The following is a 24,769-nucleotide window of genomic DNA, read 5'->3' as shown; positions in this document are numbered from 1 at the left end:
TTATAGCTGTTATTTATGTCCAGTGTGTGCAGAGGCTCATATTTTACCTGTAAGTTGAGAAGTTTTATTCTTCTGCAGAATATTCGTTACTGTACAGGACAAGCCTGTTTTTTTTATGGGACAAATCATCAGTGCTTCATTAAATTTACATCTGCTTGCGTGACCTCCTGGTTTCATGAAAGGTTATCAAATGTCAGTCAATGCCTGTTTCATTTTTAAAGCTTTTTCCACATTTGTAAAAGGTGAGGTTTCTTTGCATCTGTGCATGCATACATGTGCATTGAGGTAAGCCTGTGTGTTCCCCACTTGTTACAACACCACTGATAAGCAGGGTAAACAACCATGCACTGTTTGCTCCCCCACCATGGTCATGTGATTAAAAAAAAAGCAGACCAGAGGATGTGTCTCAAGGCGTATGTCCATCTCTTCGTCAGGTTTCTACACCGTCTGCTCCTTCCTCGAAGTGCGGCTCCTGCACGGTCTCGATGTTGGCTTTTAAAAGCAAAAAGAATACAGATAACCCCTCTCCTGCCGTTCAGTTCCTGGGTGAAAGGTCATGGCTGCAGTGCATCGGCCAACTTGGCAGATTGACAGTGGGTGTAGTGGCACTGGTATAGAGCTGTTTCCAGCCATGTCTCCATCAGTGTCATTCCCCTCTGTCTTCGTCAACTGGCTGGTGCAAGTGGTCAGTGTGTGTGTGTGTGTGTGTGTGTGTGTGTGTGTGTGTGTGTGTGTGTGTGTCTGTGTGTGTGTGTGTGTGTGTCTGTGTGTGTCGTGGGTCTTGACCTCATGGTGGTCTCTCAGTCAGTCTGGACGAGACCACCAGTGGAGTAGTGAATGTCTCCATCACATCTTGTGATGCGTCATAACCACAGTATTTTCTGCTAATCTTAACACTCACCAGGCATCACCCAAGTTTTATATATTAAGTCATTTCTAAATTTTGACTGTATTGTTCACTAATTTGTTTTGCACTATAATAAAAATGAGCTACGCTACTTTTCTTTCTTGTCTATAAAATTAGATGTAAAGATTGATACCACTATTCTGTCTGTGCAGTGAATATGAAGGGTATAGTAAACACGCATTAGCTTAGCTTAGCATAGAGACTGTTAAACAAGCAGAATAAGCTAAAAATCCACCAGCCAGTGCCTCTAAATGTCACTAATGAATTGTATCTTGTATGTGATGTTATCAGAAAAAACAAGTGTACAAAACTACATGTTTAGGTTTCAAAAGTTTAGGTTAATTTTAGTTTTTCAGCTAAATCTTTCCCCTATAGGTGGAAGCTAAGCTAACTGACTGCTTGCCGTGGCTTAATTTGCCATAATTACAACTATTTCCTTCATTTTAACAATTTCTTTAAAACACAGGGGAACTAATATTTTAACCGAGACATAACAATGTGAAAATCATTGGCTAGAAAAATTGAATTAGCAACTCTGTCATTCTGTCATTGGGTCAAACCTTTGTTGTAGTTTATATTTTGTCAGTTTTATAAAATGTAATTTAAAACATAATTTCAAGCCAAATGTTTTAACCCTACACAAGTTCTATATTAGTTTTTGCAGTTACTGGGTGAATGTAGGCCTATGGTAAAACAATGTTAAATCATCAAACATCATGTTATGTATTGAGGCCTTAATAATCTCTTATAATTCCATTAAAATAGGTTTTGAGTTATGATTGAGTTAACATTGAAATAGTGACTAGAAACGTCATCAACACACCCACCTGCTCGTGGTGAATCAATCTCCAGCTGTGTTCGGAAATCTGCTTCTTCGGACTTTATACTCGGAAAGTCCGCAGGAAAATCTGCAGGCTCTCATTTGCTTACTTGATATTCTCCTGAGGGAACTCACACAGTGCTCGTCTTCCCTCAGGCCAATTAAAAGATTAAAACTAAACAAAAATCATTTGCATTGAAATGAGAAAAAACATAAAAATCTGAAAATAAGCTAAATTATATCACACAGGTTCTAAAAATCTGAATATTATACATTTTGAATGAAAAACAAATAGTACTGATAGCAAAAACTAAAACACGAATAACATTTAGGCTAGTGTATGTGATTATCAGTTGTTGTTTCAGTGACAGTTAACCTACTTCATTGAATCAACCTCTTCAGCGTGAGGCTCACAAGTGTGTCAGAGCTGTTGGCTGATGTCATTCAGTTAAACTCTATTTCAAATATCACTCATCCTAATTAGTTAAATAGCATCTGTTATCTTTTCATAAACATGAGCACTTTCTGACTTTTCTCAAATATTGCAGCACTTTTTTTTTTAAAGGTTTGCTTCATTATAATGAATTATGAGCCCTGTATTCCCTATCAATTATCATTTGTGTGACATATCCTTTCTTAGTGTTTAGGTTTCGCGGCTTCTTGCTGCCACGGTGTACTTGAAGTTATCAGTGGCTGTAGTCTAAGCTAGAAAGTGTGTGACGTCTGAGCAAAATGATTTTAAATCTCTCCAAGGCCTGTGCTCGGTATGGAGGTTAGATAAAGGATTTATTTATTAGAGCTCTTTTAGCAAAACAAGGCACCAAGCAAAAATGACAGATATATAATCGAATAATTTGAGTTGCTGCTACTTCCACTCTTTAAGTCTTTCAATGCAACTTTATAAACATTTTGATAAACTAAACTGAGGACCTGGAAGAGTGGATATGCGTTCTTCGTGGCATCCATACAAACATATTGAGAAAAAAAAAGCTTAGAAAAACACACTCTTTCTTTTGTTTCCTCTTTATGCTCTTCTGCTCATCTTCGGCAACATAAACTCCTGTGCGTGTGCATGTGTGTGTGCGTGTGTGTGTGTGTCTCAGGGGACCACTATAAAAATTCTAATATCCGAGGCTGATATACTGTACTGATTTTATATGAGAGTGAGAGCAGGGACAGTATATGTTTGATGGAAAGCAAAAACATCTTGAAAACATTACTCAGCAAAACCTCAATCAAAAGTTTACCAGGCCTCGTCTAAGTTTTTTTGCAGTAAAAGTTTAACATTTATATTATAAGTTTAGAAATAAGGAGCTGGAATGAATGAGAGCAACAGACTGGTCATTCTGTGTTAAGACATTCTGCATCACATGGAGGTTTTGATCAGAAGGGGACGATGACACCCAGAGCCACTGGGTCCCTGCCAATACAAAGCCCACTCCCGACCAAACACCCCCCCACCCACCTCCTCACAATACTGTGTTCCAAACTGGGCAGGGAGAAGAGGAGGAGGAGGGGGGGGGGGTTGGAGAGGGATGACGAGACTCTGAACAGGCCGGAGGAGGGACACACCGGCGCCATGGCGATCCCTTAGACAACTTATCTCCTCTCTCACAACGATAGCGCCTGTCAAAATAACTGCCAAGATACATAGCCAGCCAGGAACTGGTTAACTCTGGAGTCGTCCAATCAGAAGGGTCCTAGCGCTCGGACCTTTCCCCACCTTCGACAGGCTCCCTGGGGCCCAAGTTCCACAAACACACACAATCTCTGTCTCATTGCTCTCCTTCGAAAAAAGACCCAGCTCAAATAGGCCTGAGCTTTATCGTAAGGAATGAAAGGGTTACTACAGTACATTTACAAATATGTATATATTTAAAAACAAAATGATTGAACATAACTGTCTTTACTTCACCAGTCTTTTCTCATATGAAAATGCTCCAGTGAAAAATCTTAACTCACCCAGGAGAATCTATTTAGTTATTTTCTTTAAGTTTCAAAACTCATGTAAGTTACATTGTTCTTACTAAATATGTTGATTAACATGTTTAAAGTATCTTTTATTTATGGACTGTTTTATATTCCTAATACTTCCTGCACATTTGACCTTTGTCTCTTATAGCATTTGTAGTGAAACATCGCCACTTAGTGGTAAATATGATGAACAGCTCAGCAGAGGGTGAGGAGCTGGCATAGCAAAGTGTAAACAGCTTTAATTTATGAAGACTGAATCATTCTTGAAAAGGAAAAACATAAAATCAAATGAAACTGTAAATAAAATCACTCTGTTAATTCCAAAGATTTTCAGAACTCTGCAGGTGAATAGTTTTAACAACTTACTTAAAGGTACAGTGTGTAGAATTGTGTAGTGTGTAGAAAGAACCTGTGGCGGCCTTTAATTGTCATAAAAACTCAAAAGGTGTTTAGTTTGTTCAGTCTGGACCAATGTAAAAAACATGGCGGCCTCCGTAGAGAGGGTCCCCTCGATATAAATATAAAGTATTTAAATATAAAGGACCCATTCTGGAGTAAAGAAAACTACAATTCATACAATTTAGATGAAATAAACCAGTGAAAACATCATGAGGATTATTCTACATAAAATGTCTGCCAATAGTTCCCTTTTACCTAAATCTTACACACTGGACCTTTGAACAATCAGCGAAGGCACAAAATATAAAAGTAGAATTGAACATTGAAGATAATATCCTGTTTTGAAACAAACATTGAAGTTAACAACTTCTGCTTTTACAGAACCATTAACTTCTTCTTTTGACACATTGTTGTTGATCAATGTTGTTCAGTCAAATTAGAGCTGGGCAATTCAACAATATCGATTGTTGTTGCAAAATAATTTTAATAAAAATAACAAAAGTTCAATAAACAGGAATTGTTCATACGTTGTGTAAACCACAGTGAGGAGGTAACAACACGTGACTGATCTACCTCAGATTTGTGAAAATATTTAGCTGTTCATCAAGTGCCTGTCATCCTCTGCTCTTCAACCTTCAGTCCTGGTATGGTTTATGGATGTGGGCCTCTTCGGGCAATCATGCGGCACTTCTGGCCTCTTGTGGCCCAAACAAAACAGATGTGAGTCTGAAGTGTCCCACTTGTGAAACAGCAAATGTGGCTCAAATAACCCAAAACAAAGTGTAACCCGGATGTGAACCTTCAGTGGCCTGTGTGGTAAATGGTGACTATGGCCTAAAAGGCACAAAACAAATCCGGGCGACCTTCGGTTAACATTCAGTATTGCTATGGCTAACTTGTGGCCCAGATCTTGCAAACAGCAGCAGACCTGCTAGCGCCAACAGTCATACATGTGGTATGTGGGCCGGACAGCCCTGTTTAGTTTGGGCCAAAACAGGAAAAGTGAGTTCCCTGACCGGGAATCGAACCCGGGCCGCGGCGGTGAGAGCGCCGAATCCTAACCACTAGACCACCAGGGACTGATGCAGCGCCTTACAACCAGTTTTCAATTTAAACGACATCTATTATTACTCTGATGACACCTCGTTAGCTTAAGTTTAGCGAGCTAACAGCTAAAGACAAGCAGGTGGTGAGCTGCTGTGTTGTTTAACAGCGCACTCCACCACCAGAGGGCGCAGTGAGGGGATATTTCATTTCCATGTCCACCTCCTGGGATGCACGTCAGGTATGTGCGCAATGTGAGCGGCTTTTCTACACAATGTAGAGTTTAAACGCATCGTCGGGATTCCACATCTGTCTTACGCCAGACTACACGAACGGGAACGCTTCGTTTTTCCGGCGACAGGGGCCGAGTAGGAAATCCTCCTCATCCCCAGCAGGTCGCTATTGTCTTGTAAACAAAAGTGGCTAGCTAAGCGGCGTTAGCATCAGCTGGGAGGGGGGGGGACCGTACCTTGCTCACCGTGCGTGTGTTTGCTCGGAGCCGCAGACTGGTTTCACGTTAACACAGCTGTAGTGGTTTTTTGGCTGCACCGTGAGAAGAGGCTGGAAGCTGCGCTCGGGTCCAGCTAATAGAGGAATCTGCAAATTGCTACCATCTGACTGCAGCTAGCTAGGTAGGGCTAGTCAGATTGAGCCCTTTCTCACTGTGGTAAGCCATTTAGTTATGTAACACTTCGAGGCTACACGTGGATGAAGTGTGTTCGCCCACTTGTCTGTCCTTCGGGGTGTGTGACATGCGGGTGAGCCCTGTGTTGCACCAGCTAGCTGATAGTGTAGCCTGCGTGTTTACATCCAGTAACAGATCGACTGCTCTGTTTAAAACACGTGCTCACAGCTGCATTAAGCAGGAGCAGATGTGTTTTCCTCCACAGCACAGTGATGCATTTTTCCTTCCTGAGGCCTTTTGTCAGCAACAGACTGGCCTGACGTGCTTTTCATCGCCCTCCACTTAAGCTGATGAGGCTTCACCGTCACTTATTGGGCTTTTGCAGAGTCCATTGTGTGGTGCTGAGGGAGGAGGCACCTGGTGAGCCCTCTAATCTCTCTCCCCCCCCCCCCCTCTCCTCTGCAGGGCAACAAATAGGTGGTGATCTTCCCAAAGTTGTGTCTTTCTTGGCCTGGACACAGAGTGGGCTGGTAGGTGTGTGTGTGCATGGATGGACTTGGCTGCATGCACGTTTAGGAGCCTGGCCTGATGGAAAAGAGAGACAGGAAGCCGGGATACTTTGCCAGGTAAGGGATGATTTCTGTGCATGAATTAGATTTGAATTTCAATACACACATGAATTAAATTGTGTTATTATTTTTTTGTGTGACTAATGTGTAGTCCTGGCATTTAGCTCTTATTTAGTTCTTAACCACCACTTTATATACTTGTGATTGATTGCGTCCATAGTCCAAGTCCATTTTATTCATAAAACCCAAAATCAAAAAAATCACGTTTGCCTCGGAGGAATGTACAGTCTTATGCTGGAGCGTCTGTCATCAGAACCTCATTAGGAGAAAATCCTCACCAGTAATATTTCTTAAATAAATCGCACAATATCAGAATTCCAGCTAACATACAGCTCCAGTTGCCAGGTATACCATCACCAATCAATCATAATTAACTCGTATATCACATTTTCACGAACCACAATTTGCCTCATAGAGCTTAACAATGTGTGGCATACTCTGTCCTTAACCCTCAAATAAAGTGAGTGAAAACTACCACAAAAAAAAACATTTAACAAGGAAACTAACCCACAGAAACATCAGAGAGCTGCAAGTGAGGGATCCCTCACTGCAATAGATGCAGAGTGTAACAGAGCACATCAATAAAACCATTTACAACATTCACAAGAAGAGACCGTGACTGGCAGAAATGGAGAGGGACATCAATGTTTAATTTATTTATACAAAAACAAAATGTCTGACAGAGATGAGTGGGAGGAGGAACAGCATAAACATTTGCAATGATAGCGGTATTGCCAGTAATATAAGTATACGTGGGCAGGCACATTGCATATCATAGCAATATAGTTGTATTCTGTGGGTCAAACTGTGATATTTATTTCTTTATTTATTCATTACGTGTTAAAGTGTAAAGTCCAAAATCGTTCTATAAAGGATCTGTTCTTTGTGCAGCGCTTTTTTTTCAAGTGCACTTTCATTTGTGCCGTGACGTTCTGTTGTCGAGGTGCCCAGTTCATACAGCCTCTTATAATCCTGCGTCAGTGTTCCACTCACATGTCACGACCCACTGGGATGGTCCTGACCTTAAAACTGGATCTCTGCGGAGTTGTAAAACACGATGGCAGGAAATGAGCGTGTAAAGAGGCTTGTCACAGCTACGGTGTGTAGACTGAGGAAAGAATTGGCAGGTGAAGCACACTCTCTGACGTCTGCACAGACGAGGTGTGTCAGCATGGATGACCTGCAGGTGTCGAATGAAAGAGGATGAACAGGATTTAATGTAATATGGTTTGAACGTGTCTTAAAATCAGCTTCATTTAGATTCATCCCTTCTTTACCTGACCCGTTTGTTTTTAGGCTTTAAAATGGGTGGGGTTTTTGCTTTCGTAAAAATTAAAACATCTAGGCAGAGGAATGAGATGTTGCCAAATCCAGACACACAAGTGAGTGTGGAAAAGCATTAGGTGAATATGCTGCAGTAGCAAAGATGTTGACAATGGACTTGATGGATGTTGTGAGGGGGTGCAGCCTAATGGGCTTCAGTCTTTCTTATTATGTCTCAGGTTACTGGCTCAGGCTGCCCTGACAGGCGGCTACAAACCTGCAATTTGTCTTCAATGTTTTCCCTCATTTCATTGGCTCATGTTATAAATATTCCATTATAGAGGGAAGTGACTTTGTAATGGCATCACACCCTCTAATTATTAGACTGGCGGTGTTTTAGATCTTAATAGGATTCAGGCTTTGCGTTAGGGATGGTGTTTTAATCTGACAAAGGAAATGTGGCAAATCTGTGGAAGTGCGCAGCAAAACAACTGTGAAAAGGTGGAACCTGAACACATCAGATTCGTGCAGATGTATGGACAGAGAGGCTGTGTCAGGAAGGGAAATAAAGTTTATCTCACAACACAGCTTCTGCTTTAACATGTAGGCCAGCTGCTACTAGCAACATATGGTGCTTTGCTTCCTGACATATGGAACAAAGGTCATTTAGAGGCACACATATTTTGTAAAAGTCAATAAGCCCGAACTGAACCTAATTTTAGTTTCACAGGATTCCTTATTTTAAAAGACTGAAAGTCAAGATATTAAAAATGTTTTCACAGAACATCAGAACTAAAGACTAGTCTCAAGAAAAAACTACATCCGGAAGACAAAGTTACAATAAGGCTACGGTCAATCCTTTTCTGAAATATTATGAATTGAAAGAATATGTAGCAGCTTTACATTTATGTAGAGCAGATTGCGGGTACACACACACACACACACACACACACACACACACATACACACACACACACACTTTGAGAAAGATGAGGGTGCTCAGAGACACAGAGGCCCTGCGCATGAAGTATTTGTTGCCGTGGTGATTTCACTAGTGGAGGTTTAATGGCTGTTGAGAAAGATCCCATGTGATCATGGCCAGTATTTTAAGATATGAATGAGACACTGAAACAGAGAGGAACATCTGAGTCTTAAGACTTTGTGGGCATTAGAAATAAGGGTGTGAAATAAATGCTGCAATACAGAAACAACTTGAGTAAATATTTTCAAGTGTCTTTTAGAAAATTGTGGTTGAAGAGATTAATTTTACAAAAAAAATAGCTGCAGATGTGAGACTCAAAATGACCTGAAAACACTGAAAACAATGACGCTAATTGGGTCCAGCAATGGCCACCAGTTGTGTGGTTTCAGCAGCATTTGTTTTGATCACTGTGAATCCCAGTTTTTAAAGCAGAAGTCATCGTTTTTCTTATCCCTCCAGCACATAACACAGAGAGATATAGAGATCGGTTTCTTAAAGCATGTGTCTATAATCATTTAGTTTCTGGAGCAGAGTTCGAAAACTATCTGGGATTAGAAAATCCTGGGTTTTCCTGGGATGATATGTCCCCTCCTAATGAACCTTGAGTCATTATGCCAGGAATGGTTCACGTTAAGGTTGAACAGTGAGTAAGGTGGGAGTGATTTTGGAGAAAATTCCTCGCAGTGTAACAGATGGTGGGTTTGGGAATGTATCTGCAGATTCCTGAGCTCACTGCCAGATGTGCGTCACGTCGGTGGGAGACTGACCTGAGGCAGTGGGAGAGGCCTGAGCTCTGTCTGTCTGCAGCCTTATCGACCCGGTCCTGCCGCTCCATTAAGGCTCTCAAACACTTCAGACACTTTTCTCTTCTCTTCACTTTTCTTTTCTTTTCTTCATCACTACCCCCTGCCACTCACTGCATCTGATACAGCAATTTGGCCTTATCTTTACCGAGCATACTCACGTCCACGCTCGAGGTTTCAGTGGGTCTCACAGAGGGTGCAATATTCTTAAGTGCACCACTAACATGTAGTTCCACTGCCCTGCACTGCAGTGTTCCCCCCTCAGTGAACCTCAACAGGGTCTGGAGACGCCATTACATAATTCCCCTTACCTAACAATGATTAAACCGGGGGGGGCAGTCTGGGAGGAAAATACAGCTGACTCTGCAAAGTAAAGAGAAAAAAAAGCACAATGTTGTAACAACAGCAGAACTTAGACAGAAGATCTGAACTCACAACTGGAGTGTGTTACACTTTAGACAGTAAACAAGCATGTGGAGCCTGGTGATTGTAGATAATGGTTTATTGAAAAATCTATGTAAAATTGCATCAACACTGATACAGAGGAAAACCAGAGAAAACCATTTTTTTACCCAGTATACTAGAGCTCACAATAAACACATTTAGTTAGTTTAGATTAAACTGAAAGCAGTTTTATATTACACATGTGCACACGTTCATTCAAATTCTATGTTGATATCAGCCTTGAGTGATCAAATTTCCATCTACATTGCTGTATTTTTTATCTTATGTCGTGTGGCTGTAAACAAATGCTTCTCCGTCCCATCAGGCTGAAGAGGCGGCGACAGCTCAAGCAGAGCCAATCAGACAAGAATGTGAATGAGCAGAGCCCAGCAATCATCACCTGTCCAGACGTCCCACATATCGGTGACCCCAACAAGAAGACGGACCTACAGAGAATCGCAACAAAACCGGCCGCAGCCTCAGGTAAGACCTGGGCCAAGGCCCAATAGTTCCCTTAACACACACTCTAAGCTATCATTCATCGTTTTTTCATCCAGATCCATGAATTAGTCCCAGAGAAAACAGTGAAGATCTAAAAAAAAAAAAAAAAAGAAAACGGATCTCGCAATGTTGAAGAAAGTGATGGAAAAATTCCTGGATCCGCCCCTTTGTCTGAGTTCTTCTATTACCCATGACTCATCCTTTCACCACTTTTCAACAAAATCAGTTCTGTAGCCTTTTGTGCGATCCTGTTAACAGCCGGACAAACAAAAGGCACTGAGAACATAACCTCCGCCAGGGAGTTAATGCATCATGATATGAGTAAACTGAACTCACCCTGAAGCTTCTAATTGGGCCTATATACTTATAACGTTACAAAGTAGGGCTGTGTGATATTACTTCAAATCAATATCAGGATTATTTTAAACTTTTACCTCGATTACAATTAATGAACGATTATTTTACAACTAACTATAAATATTAGGTTATTAATCGATGAGGTCGGGCTACAAAAATCACCTGGTAAAACCCCTGGAAGTAATAATGAAGTCAGACATATTCTCGTCATAGTATCATTTTAGGGGAATTTTCATTGTCTTAAAAAATAGTTTTCCCCCTTTAACTTCCTTCGTTTGGACAGCAACAGTTTACAGTGGTGTTGTTGGAATGTTTTTTTATATATTGCTAAAGTGATTCTCCTTTGACTGATTCACAGCAGAAGAGTCCTCATGTCAATGTCAGTGTTGGGAACCATGTGACGAAAATCTCAGCAGTGTCAAACAGGAAGTTACATAACCTTTATCTTCTGCTGTCTTCCAGCACACGATGACATTTTAACCACTGTAAGAACAAAGAGTTCAAGGGTTCAAACACAAGTCAAACACTATAATCTCCTTCATTTCTGCATCAAATTATACAAAATCCAAGTTGAGACATTGGCAGTTTCAAATATAATTCTTCATAGTGAAAGAAAATATTTTTTAGTGTTGGGAGTTTTTCAAACTGAACTGAAAATGGTTTTAATCTGAGCCAGACCAATTAAGGAAAGTAAAACACAAATGCAACCCAATATATAGAACTTAAGTTAATAAAATATATTTTTTAAATGTAAAATACATGTTTTTACTACACAAACAAACACTGGTAACACTATGTCTGTGATCGGCTAATCTCGGCCATTTTTTATCAGTCAACCAATAAATCAATCAGGCTCTAGCTATAATAAACCAACATCAACTAAATCCAGGTTTGCCGCAGAATGAATATAACTTGGCCCATAAAATCTCTTATCATTACAGACTCCCTCAGTATCAGATGTGTAACCTCTACAGTATTTATTTTAATAAAACTTCACCATCATTACCTGCAGCTCATCATATCAGTATGATATAATCTCTCTAGGTTATATTCACTGTATACTAGTGGTCCCAGCACAGTTTTAATTCACTGATACCAGTCTCACTGTCAGTGGTTGGTCTCTGAGGCTCAGTACAATATGAAGATCAGGAGTTGGGTTGTCTGATGCTTAGTCATGGTCTCTGTTTCCGTGGGGGGGGGCAACAGCAGTGTAATGAGACAGCAGGGAGTGGTGCTAATGGCTTCTGTGTTCTTGGCAAGAAGAAATGCTGACTGTGCTCCCTGTGTACTACGAGAGAGAGAGAGAGACATGTATTATTTTCAGGAATAGTCTTTTATCTTCACCAAGGAGGTTAGGGGTTTCTGTCTGTTTGTCGGCAGATTACACAAATGGATGCAGCAAAAAAGAACCCATAAAATTCTTTGTGTAAATCTGGACAAACACAAGTTTTACAGAGAACAGCTCATGGATCTTCATGAAAAAAATAAAGCTACATTTAGCGAACTGATATCTGTGAGTGTGTGAAATTTCGTGCAGCCATATTGAATTAAAAGGGACTGCTGGGCCTTGGTGGAGGTCTGTATTCGTCTGATGGCCATTCTAGTTCCCCATGATGTTATCATCAGTTTGATGTCATCCTCCATTTGCAACATCTGTAATTCTGTTTCTCTCTCAGATGATGGCTGTAAAAGTAACAATCAGACAAAGAGGGAGAAGAGAGGGCCGCCAGGAACAGTGGAGTTCATTGTGAGTAACATTACACTGATAGACTTTGAATCACATGTTTCTGACTGACAGAAACGTCATCGACTGCATCATGTAGTATTTTCTCAGTGGAGTTTATCTTCTTATTTCAGGTGGGACCCAATGATTCACTTAATAGCATCGCTCTTAAGTTCAACATCACCCCAAACAAACTGGTCCAGCTGAACAAGCTCTTCTCCCGCAGCGTCTACCCTGGACAGGTGAGAGCACTGACGCCACATTATTCTGCTTCAGTCTCTGGTTTACTGGTCTCTCTGGCTGATCGTTGGTGGTTTGTCCCCACTACAGAAGCTGTTTGTCCCCGATGAGAGTCAATCAGAAACAGACTTAAAGTCTCCGAGTTCCTCTCATCCCACATTCTCACAAGGCCTCTCTGAGAAACCGTCACATGTAAGTGGAAAAACAGATTTATTTTGTTGCTTACGTTATGTTGTAGTTTACAGTGGCAGTGACGGACAGGTTTGTTATAAAGGCAATAAAGCCTGGCACCTCCTCATATTGAGCTGAGCCAGAATTACTATTAATAAAGCATCAACATTAGATGATACTGTTTGTTTTATCAGGGGTAATTAGATCAATAGGGTTTACAGCACGACTTCCCCCAGCTCTCTGTCCCCCTCTCATGCTTAAATTCTGGCCACAAAAATATAAAAACAGGAGGTATTTGAATCTACCAGCATTTAACATTCAAGTGAAAAAGTAACCTGGTTACCTAGTCTGGCTCTGGTGGCCTAAAATGTCTGAATCTGTTTAAGTAAAAGACAAAAACTGAAAATTGCATGGTCAAGTGTGTACACACTTAATTCAAGCTAAACCAGAGAAAAACTTCATATCTCTGACCTGTTTGTGTTTTTTTTATATGTCCAACAGGATGCCATTTCAAACTTTAGGTCAGCGAGGTCCATCCGACGGGAGCTCTCCCCAAACTCAGAAGACGAGAGTCCTTCCACGGTTAAATTCATCAAGATGAGCTGCAAATACTTCACTGATGGCATGGTGAGACGCCTGAGAAACACAGTAATAATATCAGTAATAATACTGTTATTTTGTGATTCGATTGAACCTTGTTTTTTTGCATTTTATTTACCAATCAATTAATACAAGCATTATGCTGTTAATATGTGAATTGATTGATATTTCCCAGGAGGAACCACTCTTTTCTGTGGGTCGTTATTGACCACAAATCTCTCCGTGTGTTGTTTTGATCTTGCAGGGGGTGGTGGGAGGTGTGCTGATTGTGACACCCAACAACATCATGTTTGACCCCCACAAGTCAGACCCCCTGGTGATCGAGCACGGCTGCGAGGAGTACGGCCTCATCTGCCCTATGGAGGAGGTCGTCTCTGTTGCGCTGTACAACGATGTCTCGCGCATGAAGCTCAAAGATGCCCTGCCATCGTAAGAGCCGCCAAACATCTCCCTCACATCCTCTCGCCCCTATTTTTGTCAATAATAAAACTGTTTCTTGAGCTTTTCACCTCTTTACCACCACTTCTCTTTTTGTGATCCATCTTGTCCCAAAAAGATCCAAGTTTTAAAATATCTCTTTCAGATTCTAGTTTTTTTTGGTTTTTATTTTTTTATTTTACAGTTTTTATGTTTTCATTTCATGTGTTTTCAATTATTTGCTGTTTTACATCGTATTTGTTCATTTTAGTTTCCTGAGTTCTTCATGGTCATTTTTAATTTCTGTTGGACCTGTCCCCCTTTTTGTGTTTTTTCTCTTTTCATTCCCATAACTCGTTTGCTGTGCGGTGTGTGTGGTGCCCGGTGACCCCACAGAGACAGACCCCAGGATCTGTGTCCTGTGTACAGGCCCGGTGAGTGGGAGCAGCTGCTGTCAGAGCGGGAACTAAACCCCTTTAGCCGATACGAAGCTCTGGATCCAAAGCGACCTATCATCCTGGATGAAATTGAATCAGCCATCTCCGAAACTGGTAAAATCACGTCATCCATTCCCCAAATGATAGTTAATATGGCTTATGTCTTTTAACTCTGATTTACTAAACAACAGTGTTTCCTGCTTTTATTTGTTTTGAGCTTAAACAGACCTTGATTTATCTTCTCATTCCCAGTGAGTGCAGTAGAGGAGGAGACAGAAAAGTCTCCATCAGATGAAGGATTCACAGAGTTGGAGCAGACAGTCAATGGAAGCACTGAAGAAGCAGAGGGAACGTCTTCCAGAACATCTGGGATCGTCAGTGGGGACCATCAGAAACTCCTAGGACCAGGCTGCCCCGGTCGAGGAGACACTGAGAACAAGTCGATGCTGGCTCAAACTAAAGGGAAGCCTGATGATGAAGAGGACGAAGGTGTAGCTCAGAATGGCTCCATTGAGGATGGAGAGTCAATACAATCCTCCTCGGAGACTGAAAAACAGGGGGACTTACTTGATAAACCTTCAAACCAAGAGGCGACCAAAACCAAAGATATGAAACCTAAAGGGACAGAGGAGCTGCTAAACAATGAAGATGACAAAATACTCAGCACATCGGTGGACCAAAGCAGTAGGCTGAGTCTGACCGAGGCTGCAGAGGTTTGTAGGAGCTCAGGTCCAGAAAGACCAGCAGAGGGGGCTGAACTCAGTGAGGAGGAGAGACGGAAGAAAAGCTATGAAGCAGAGGTGAAGTCGTGGCTGATGGAGCGGATGCAGGCTCCAATAGAAGGTAAAAACTATTATACAGATATTTAATCCATGAACAGATAATCACAGGTCCTGTAGTTCCTCTCTCAAGGTTGATCCCTTTACATGTTTAATATGCAGTATTTGAATATTTTAGACTCTGCTGACTCCTGGTGGTAGTAGGATATAAGTCACTGTGACAGTGTGACCTACAATTAACCAAGCTTTTTTATTTTCTGATTCTCTATAGACATGCTTTTTTCATCAGAGGAGAAGAGTAAAAACCCTCCCATGTTCCTCTGCTTCAAAGTGGGAAAGCCAATGAGGAAATCCTTTGCTACTGGGACAACTTCTTGTCCCGCCCACTCCTTTGGCAGCCGCGGAAAGCAGCCAGAGTATTGGTTCGCCGTGCCGCAAGAAAGGTGCGATTAGCACTATCTGATGCATAAAATAATAGAAACTCACAAGAACAACTGTCCAGCCTGGTGGCTTTTGAATCCTGCAAAAATGTACCTGTCATAGACAATATTTTTTTTATCCTCTCTAATGCTGTGTGTGTGTGTGTGTGTGTGTGTGTGTGTGTGTTTCAGAGTGGACCACCTGTATGCGTTTTTTGTGCAGTGGTCTCCAGATGTGTATGGGAAGGAGGCTCGAGAGCAGGGCTTCGTTGTGGTGGAGAAAGACGAGCTGGACATGATTGATAACTTCTTCAGTGACCCTGCTTCTTGCAGCTGGGAGGTGAGCTGAGCACAAACTCCTGGTTTGTCAACGTGCTGATGAGTAAAATAAGCAACAGTCTGTTTCCATACGCCATTTTTGAATGAGTTTGCAATAAAGTCTTTGTGTCATTGATTTCTCCCAAATATTGAGTTGCTCATGTGCTTGTTTTGCTCTCAGATCATAACTGTTGATGAGGCGAAGCGCAGGCAGAGTTTTGGCAGCTATGACGGAGACCTGTCTTTGGATACACTGACCATCCTCAGTGAATCCAGTGACCTGCTGCAGGACACACACATTGAGAAGGTAGTTTGATAGAATGACCCACTTACTTATAAAAAAAAACTAAATGTTATTAAAATTCAAGCAATAAAACATGCAACATACTTGTCAGCACGATGATGTGTTTGCTCTCCAGCTCGCCTGCCGCCTGCCAGCCCGTGTACAGGGTTACCCCTGGAGACTGGCCTACAGCACTGTGAAACATGGGACCAGCCTCAAGACTCTGTACAGAAACCTGGCGATGGTGGACAGTCCGGTACTGCTGGTAATCAAAGACATGGACGGACAGGTAGATATCGTCCACGTGGATTGACTCTATGTAAACAACCAGGGGCTCACTGGCTGATGGTGGAGAAGGAGAACAACAGTTATGTGTAACAGGAACTGATCATCACTCTGTATCATTCTCGTCTTGTACTGGATCTGTGTTTGAACAGATTTATTGGTGGCACCACTTTTTACTAGCCCTCGCTGTTCATTTGTATAATATATATATATATATATATATATATATATATATATATAAAAATTAAAAAATTTTTTAAGCAATCCGTTATTTAAAGGGTTATAATTTCTAGTTGAAACAATTATGCAAATACCCACCCACAAATATTTAATATTGTTTTCCAAATGCAATAGTGCTCTCACTCTTAGACTCTTTTTACAGATATTCGGGGCGTTCTCCACTCATCCCTTCAGAGTGAGCGAACACTGCTACGGCACAGGAGAGACGTTCCTCTACAACTTCTGTCCTGAAATCAAGGTACGAACAAAGTCGGCTTAACAACCAAATATTTATCTGTATTCCTGATACAAAAAATGCAGACACTGTGTTTTTGCTGTTTATTTTCAGGTGTACCGGTGGACGGGGGAGAATTCTTACTTTGTGAAAGGCAATATTGATTCTCTGCAGATGGGAGGAGGAGGGTAAGATCCATAGGAGGAAATAAGAAAAGCTCCTTTAATAACGTTTTTTTGGGACTAAAAACAAAGTTATTTGCTCATTAATTACGCAACAACTTTGTCTCTCCTCCTGTTTCTGCAGGGGTCAGCTGGGTTTGTGGCTTGATGCCGAGCTGTACAGAGGGGCCTCTACCAAATGCGCTACCTTCAACAACCAGCCGCTCTCAGCTCAGCAGGACTTCAGCATCCACAGTTTGGAGGTCTGGACATTTGAGTAGTCTCACCTTCTCTGTTCCAGGTACATCGGCCTTCACGCTCTGCTCCACAACCTCAAACCTTCAGACACCCCCTCCTCCAAGTCTAATATGCGCCACTTGGAGGAGAAACCCAGCTACTCCACAATGACACTAAATGTTCTGCGAGCGAGGACAGAAAGCTGCCTGCGGAGTTTCCTTGTTGACTGAGAGTAGGTTTGACCTGCAGGGAGGTCGGCCACTTTATGTCAGGTTCGTCCCTCCTCCCTTCAAAGGTGGAAGTGTGCGAAAATAGCTGCCTTAGATGTGAGTAGGAGACCCCAGCTTTCCCAGTATGCATACTGTCTCCAAACATAATCTGATGAGGAGAGAAGGAAGAGGAAGGCTGCTGGTGAGGATAATCCAAAAAGAGCTGATTCTCAGTTTGTGTGAAAGAACAAGATAATCCCTTATTACTGTAGCTTTGTGCAGAGATAAAGGCTGACGTAATTTGTAAGGTTGTGAATGTACAGGATTAAGAAGGAAAATTGAACCCTTTATCTGTCTTTTTCTTCTTCTTCTTTTTTTTACGCCAAAATGAACTTGAATTTTGAAGGAAAATGGAAAATGCCAGGAAGGATTTTTGGATCCTTTGCTATAAATGTACTTTTAATATGGAGAATTTTGTTGATTGTTTACGACGGTGCGTTGCACTTCCTCATAAGTTCTTTAGTTTTTAAGATAAACTGAATGAGAATGAGCCATCGCATTTTCTCATTGCTACAAATAAAGTTTTAATTCCCCTGTGCGATCCAAAACAAGCGATATAGCCAAGATTGGGTTTTTGTGATGACCAAATCTATTTTCTTTTTAATTTCATATGTGTTAGTTTGTCTTGTTTTATAAAATATTTTAGATTTTATTTTTTACATATTATTTTTACATTGTGTTTATGAAGAAGGTTGTTTTTTTTAAAGGTTCTACTTTTTATAAAAATGTATCGCTACACATTTCTGTTTCTGATTGGGCACAACAAGCACTAGAAAATCATGTTTTTATCTTTGATTTTCTTTTATGGTCGAGAGAGTTGCAGCCAGTAAACATTTAACTTTTTGCACTACAGGATTAATTTCCCCTCCATGCTGTTTTGTGGGCCTATGTAATTGAGCATTTCTGATGTATAATTTGTTATTGAATGTTGTTTCATCACCACAACACGAGGGAAGCTGCCTGTCCTATCACAGGTTGGCATGGAAAAAGGGATCATCTGTTTTTGGGGGGGTTTTGCACTCGGTTATGCCACTAACTAAAAATCCACATCTAGGCTTGTAGTGCATGAACATTCAATTCTGCAAATGTCTTGACACCATTGTTATGAAAGCCCACCGGCCATGTTATCCACTAACGCCAATTATCGCTTCATGTGAAAATGAGCTGTGCTGTCTGTAGCCGTTCAGTGTTGTTACTGTGAATGCTCAGTAAGTATTATTTCTTGTGAATCCAAAACTGCTGTGTACTGTGATATCACTATGGATCTATTTATTGTGTTGTTATTGCAACCACATTTAAACTTAAATAAATGTTATATATATCCATATACCACTATGGGTTGTGTTGTTATTGTCCAACTTTCATTTCAGTTTTTTTATTTCAGATAGTTTTATTGAACATTAATTAGAGGCCTAATAGTGTGTTTTTTTTGTAGGTCCAAAGTTGTAGTTTTAAATCAGTATTGACTTTTGTGAACCTGTAAAATAAACCTGCATGAGAAATTCAAGTTTTTGTACTTATGTATTTGTATATGTAAACATATGTTTCTGTCAATATATTGTATAGACGTAGAGATACAAAGCAGGACACTTCGTGTAGCATTGAAGAGTCCATTCACAGGGCAGAACAACATTTACAAGAACTGAGGGAATGCATTTGAAAGAAGCAAACGCCAAAGGCAGGTAAAAAGAAATAAAAACCTTAATATTAAAATGTATTAAATACAAAAAGATATGTCAAATTGATGAAGAAATACGTAAGTAAATAAATAAGTATATCTAGGGATGAGTGCACAACAACTGAATTTACCATGTAAGCATCATAAAGTGCTTCATGAATCTAGGTGAAATGACCCTTTCAGCCATTTTTCTCTTAATTCTTTACTATTCCATTTTGTTATGATTTGTGAGTCATACACCAGCTGATTGGCAACTGTGATATTTTATATTATGAACAAACGTCACGTTTATTTATGAAAAGTTAACTAGGTCACTTTTTTTCCTTCTAAGATGCTGTTTACATTTCATCAAAGTAATTTGATATAAATTCAAATGTAATTAATCAAATGTTATTTGATATGGTTCATAGGATAGGAAAAAAAATCATCTCAACATCGTCACCCATCTTTGTTAACATAGACGATCTTTGACGTGTGAGTCGTGCGTTTACTGGAAGCAACATGGCGAGAGGAGAATCTGACGATGTCAAAGAAACTTGTGCTTTCTGTTTAATCGCCAACGATCAAGACAAAGAAACGGAAATAATCTCAGAGGTACAAACATTTTAAATTAAAATAAAGCGAAACAGTTCTTCGTGATGCAGGTTGGGACAAATTAACATCCGCAGTGTGAAGAGAAAGTGAGACTTCACCTGGACTCTGTAGTTTAAAACTCGTGGCTTGTTGGTTTTAAAATAAAACAATAATAATAATGATAATAATCAGCTGAGCTCAGGTAGATTTTTTGCTTTAGGTTTTGTTGCTCTTAAGTTTTTTTTCTATATCCCCTATTTGTTGTGGGTTTAAACTCTTCTTTATGAGCAGAGAATGACAAGCACACCTTATTATTATTATTTTATATTAACTGAAATTCACAGTATCTCAAAGGTTATACGAGTTGGTGAAGTTTTAGACGTTTGGTTCCTCATGTTTTAGGAAGTGACCAAATAACAGATGGGACACTGACTGTGTGTGTGTGTGTGTGTGTGTGTGTGTGTGTGTGTGTGTGTGTGTGTGTGTGTGTGTGTGTGTGTGTGTGTGTGTGTTCACAGAACAAGTGGATGGTGTGTTTCAGGGACATTTACCCTGCGGCTCCTCACCACTACCTGGTTGTACCCAGAAAGCACATACACAGCTGCTTCTCACTGGACAGCGGACACATCCAACTCAGTCAGTTACCTTTAATCTGTTTGTTGGTTGTTTGTCTTTTTTTATTTGTTAGCAGGATGACACAAAAACTGTTAAACAGATGAGAATGGGGCCTGGGCCAAACGATACTGGGCTAAAAAATGTCTTACACAAAGATATCACTATATATAAAAAAAAAAAATCCAGAATCTTAAAATGTAAATATTAAACACACAAATAATGCATTTGGGGTTTGATATTTTAACCATAAACTTTAATATAAATAACTGTAAATAAAAAAGAAAACACAATTACAGCCAAATATCCACACATAAGTACATACATTTTTATTTCTGTGTCATGTCTACTAATTTGGCCCTCTTTGGATTACAAGACACCCCTAATTTACAAACGCATAAATCTTCTACATGTAAAATAAACATGTTCTTTCTGTACAATTTTAACATTACTCTATATCTTTTCGGCATTGTTCGTTCTGTAAAATAAAAGACTGGATATTGGTACATATTGACAAACATAAAAGCAGATACCAATGTCTGTGAAAGGCTCATATCAGGTAATATGATCAGCCAAAGGTTTCTACCAATATATTTATTCTTACTGACAGTAGGATACTGTTAAATCTTATCAGAGCTTTACTGACGAGTGCTGTCTCCAACAGTTGAGAGAATGGCTGAAATGGGGAGAACTGTACTACGAGACCAAGGGATCACTGATATGTCTGGCACAAGGTGGGTGGAGAGAGTTAGAGTGTGTTACTTCATTCCAAATAAACACAAAGGGTGAATAAATAGTTTTTTTTCTCTGTGTTTATATAAAAAATGTACATTTAGATTTTACTTCATCAGATAAATGCTGCTGGGATGAATAAAGTCAATCTTATCTTAACCACGCTGATATGTTCGGCTCTGCAGGCTGGGCTTCCACAAACCTCCCTACATCTCAGTGGATCACCTCCACCTCCACGTGCTCGCTCCAACCAACCAAATCTCAGAATACATGATTTATAAATTCATACCAGGGACCAGATCTTTTATTACTGTAAGTACTGAGGACGAGCTGTTTCTCTACACCTTATTTCATTGATCCTCTCAATGTTCTTCTGTTTTAACATTAATCAAAATTATTTATTGGCACATCTTTAATTACCTCAAGGCATGTTACATCTTAAGCTTGAGACCTTAATATAAGATCCAAGATCATGTAAATGCAGATACTGGATTAATATTCAATAACTTCAGTGTATGTCCTTATTTTATTCTGACAATCCATCTACGCCGTAGTTGAATAAATGAATTTGTCTTTGCAGGAGGAAAATCTATGCAAGCACCTACAGAAAAATTCTTCAATACTGCAGCACTTTAAAAGGCAAATCACACGAAAACAGTGTAAAGATGATTAAAGATGGCTTATTTAAATTATTTTTATTACTACCTGTTTGATGTATTTTGTTCAAAGCAGATTTATTTGGGAAAACAGGATGCACCATGTATGCATTCGATTATATGAAATAATATTGGTAATAAAGCTTCTATGAGACAAAGAGCTTCTGGTGTAAACATCACCTCAAGGCCCTAATCATGTCACTTTGTGTTTTTCTCTAAAGATGTGTATCGCTTAAAATGCTTTATTCTAGTAATATAATGACTTTCTTCTAAATCACGTGTGTGTGTGGATCACAGAGGACATTTAGGCTAAAAACATGGTGTAAATGACCAAATGTGAATGTTGGGCCTTACAGACACTTGGATGACACTACAGGAGCAGTTGTTGTTTTATTTATGTTTGAAGAATCGGTCACCATTAACTTTAATTGTATTGGATTTGGTTCCAGCACGGTTTACCCCTGAGTCTCCAGAAGTGTTTTGTTGACTCAAACACTTGACTCCTCCGATGATACGTGCATTTTCTATTTCTTTAAGTTCCGATAGAGGAGCACTCGATGGTGGAACGCTGATAATCCACCCCTCTCATCCTTTGGCACTTCTTCTTAATGCCATGTCGAACAATGTGTAGAAATCAGGAAAATTATTTCACGTGTTGTCCGTGAACGCATCAGTGGACCGGCTCGATGACCTGTATTTCCGCTGACGTCACAGCAGCGACAGACACGCCCAGCTGTTCCTCACCCAGCTCGCCCTCAGTTTATCAACAGTGAGGTTGAAGTCAGTCATGGAGTCTGACAGTGACGTGTGCTCCTTCTGCCGCATCGCAAACCACGACACGGACACAGACATCCTGCTGAGTGTAAGTACAGACACTCCCGACCACTTACTGACACGCGCTGAAACATCTGGACCCACTCCACATCTGTCCCCGAGCAGGACGAGCAGCTGGTCTGTTTCCGTGACGTGAAGCCTGGAGCCACTCATCACTACCTCATCGTTCCCAGGATGCACATCGACAACTGTAAAGCTCTGCAGGGAACCGACGTCCCTCTAGGTCAGTGGCGGCTCGAGCTTTTGTGGGGTCTATGGTGCCCCCCCCCCCCCGAAAAATGATCCGTTTCTCTGGTTCTACTCTTTTTAAAGCCATGTGTCTATCTCAAGTGCTGAAGTGCCCCATGTGTGTGAATAGATGAAGATTAGAAAATATAAATATTTAAATATATGTGGGCTGTCTACCATTTACCATAACTGTGATCATGAGATTCTAGTTATTATTCCGTAGTAACTGGACATCACTGAATAAATATCAAGTTTCTATGAAAAAGCAAAATTGTACAAGAAATACTGTCCCTAAGAGTCAGATGATAATGTTACTCTCGTTTTGAGTATTTATTAGTTCGTATCATATGAATGGGCCATATTTGATGTGTTTGTTGATAGTGGAGCAGATGGAAAAAATGGGGAGGAGTATACTGGAGAAGAATAACATCAGCGACCTAGATGACGTCTGGTAAATCCTCTCCACTCATCTCTACCATCAAATCAATAAATGGCTCTTCAATCCTGCATTAACACAAAGCAATAACTACCACTGAATTTTCTTGTTTCATATTTTACATTACATTTAATCACTGGACATCCTATTCTATTGCCATTAGTTTTTACAGTATTTAAATATATTCTGTATTTATTCTGTATTTTGCATCCACAGTATATTGCGTTTTTAAAGGAGGGGGTTATGTGTTTTGTTTGTTTTCTTGTTATGCTGTGATTGTTGTCTTGTCTGGTGCACGCACAGGCAAATTCCAAACAACTGACTTGTGTGGCAATAAAGTATTGAATCTTGAATCTGTGCTGAGATCATCATAGTTGTATCTCGTGTCAGTTGTGAACTGCTTTCATTTACAAAGTTCTTTCAACCCCACATGGAATCTGTGCAGTATGGGTTTTCATATTCCTCCATTCTCCTCCGTCCCACACCTCCACCTTCACGCTCTGGCGCCCACCAGTAAGATGAGCTTCAGGTCGCAGCTGCACTACACCCCGAAGTCTCACTGGTTCATCACAGTGAGTCTCATTGTTCTGTACAGAAGCTGTCAACAAAATATCCAAAAATTCATGATGACATAGCAGTTTCATTAATCACAAAATTGGGCAGCTACAAAAAGCCCATATTTTTATCATAAATGCATTAAAATGTGTATAGTTCATTTTTGAAATTAACATTTATGTATAAATGTGATTTATGAGAACTTTAAATTGGCACTTAGTTCTGTTTTCTGCTCTGTTGCAGGTAGATAAAGTCCTGTCTCAGTTGAAGACTCATGGGAAGGTCAAATGAAGAGAACCGAAGTTTCAACATTTACATGTTATATCTTTTCATTAAGCTTCACTCATTTAATTTTAAATCACTTTTCTATCTGACTCAACATTGTTTTTAATTAATGAGTTCATATGAAGTGCAGTCTTCTGCACTGCTTGATGATTCAGTTGGTCGAAGCCGGAAAAGGTTGAACTTTCCGTGCACCATCAAATGTCGTTTAGTGTGACTATCAACACATCAACAAGGGGAGAATTACATCTTATCAGATAATTATATCTATCTGATATCTTCATGGTTTGAAAATCCCATGTAAGAAGCCATTTAATTGTATTTTTTACATTAATGTGTTTTTCAGAAAGAAAAATTGAACAAACCTGTTGTATTTTTTGTTTGTGTCTTTGTTTTAATGAAGTATTTCAACTGCTTATACTTTGGATATCATGTGTTACAACCTGCCTGACGCACTGAGATAAATGTCTCTTAATAATATTATAATATTATATTTATTATTAATAAAAGCTCTAGAGAAGCTGCAACTCGTGATCATGTCTTAAGGGTTTCTCTGGCCTTTACGCCACTTCACAGACACAGGCTGGAGTGTGTGCAGCTGTGTATGATCCCCCTTCACTATTTCTGTTTACTTTAATAATC

The 24,769-nt window shown here is 40.1% G+C and overlaps 3 protein-coding genes and 1 non-coding gene across 14 annotated transcripts; 3 read left to right on the top strand and 1 right to left on the bottom strand.

Moving 5' to 3' along the window:
• Window positions 1-5,107: 5,107 nt before the first annotated feature.
• Window positions 5,108-5,179, bottom strand: trnae-cuc (transfer RNA glutamic acid (anticodon CUC)). Its single transcript has one exon. It is a non-coding gene; the product is annotated as a tRNA-Glu (tRNA).
• Window positions 5,180-5,247: 68 nt separating this feature from the next.
• On the top strand, window positions 5,248-18,868 carry ncoa7b (nuclear receptor coactivator 7b). Of its 10 annotated transcripts, none has more exons than XM_069514600.1 (17): window positions 5,248-5,385; window positions 6,235-6,395; window positions 10,216-10,373; window positions 12,425-12,495; window positions 12,606-12,713; window positions 12,802-12,903; window positions 13,384-13,509; window positions 13,727-13,911; window positions 14,329-14,450; window positions 14,589-15,179; window positions 15,387-15,558; window positions 15,727-15,874; window positions 16,034-16,159; window positions 16,272-16,424; window positions 16,803-16,898; window positions 16,989-17,062; window positions 17,181-18,868. In XM_069514600.1, the coding sequence occupies exons 2-17, from the start codon at window positions 6,358-6,360 to the stop codon at window positions 17,314-17,316; spliced, it is 2,406 nt and encodes an 801-aa protein (XP_069370701.1). In that variant the 5' UTR covers window positions 5,248-5,385; window positions 6,235-6,357; the 3' UTR covers window positions 17,317-18,868. The 10 variants fall into 10 exon arrangements, with proteins under 10 accessions (XP_069370701.1, XP_069370700.1, XP_069370697.1 ...); XM_069514599.1 differs by having other exon boundaries at window positions 16,248-16,424; XM_069514596.1 differs by having other exon boundaries at window positions 14,296-14,450.
• Window positions 18,869-19,655: 787 nt separating this feature from the next.
• Window positions 19,656-21,950, top strand: LOC109636047 (adenosine 5'-monophosphoramidase HINT3-like). Its single transcript, XM_069514589.1, has 5 exons — window positions 19,656-19,813; window positions 20,311-20,428; window positions 21,069-21,138; window positions 21,322-21,448; window positions 21,717-21,950. Exons 1-5 carry the CDS (start codon window positions 19,721-19,723, stop codon window positions 21,807-21,809), a joined length of 501 nt encoding a protein of 166 aa, XP_069370690.1. The 5' UTR covers window positions 19,656-19,720; the 3' UTR covers window positions 21,810-21,950.
• Window positions 21,951-22,445: 495 nt separating this feature from the next.
• Window positions 22,446-24,654, top strand: LOC109636027 (adenosine 5'-monophosphoramidase HINT3-like). Of its 2 annotated transcripts, none has more exons than XM_020097524.2 (5): window positions 22,446-22,654; window positions 22,732-22,849; window positions 23,236-23,305; window positions 23,805-23,862; window positions 24,089-24,654. In XM_020097524.2, the coding sequence occupies exons 1-5, from the start codon at window positions 22,580-22,582 to the stop codon at window positions 24,134-24,136; spliced, it is 369 nt and encodes a 122-aa protein (XP_019953083.1). In that variant the 5' UTR covers window positions 22,446-22,579; the 3' UTR covers window positions 24,137-24,654. The 2 variants fall into 2 exon arrangements, with proteins under 2 accessions (XP_019953083.1, XP_019953082.1); XM_020097523.2 differs by having other exon boundaries at window positions 22,448-22,654; window positions 23,736-23,862.
• The last annotated feature ends 115 nt before the right edge of the window (window positions 24,655-24,769 follow it).

Source organism: Paralichthys olivaceus, chromosome 19 (genome assembly GCF_024713975.1).
Source record: "Paralichthys olivaceus isolate ysfri-2021 chromosome 19, ASM2471397v2, whole genome shotgun sequence".
Classification (NCBI taxonomy): Eukaryota; Metazoa; Chordata; class Actinopteri; order Pleuronectiformes; family Paralichthyidae; genus Paralichthys; species Paralichthys olivaceus.
The sequence above is the reverse complement of the archived record's forward strand: the minus strand, read 5'-3'. Positions and strand labels throughout refer to the sequence as shown.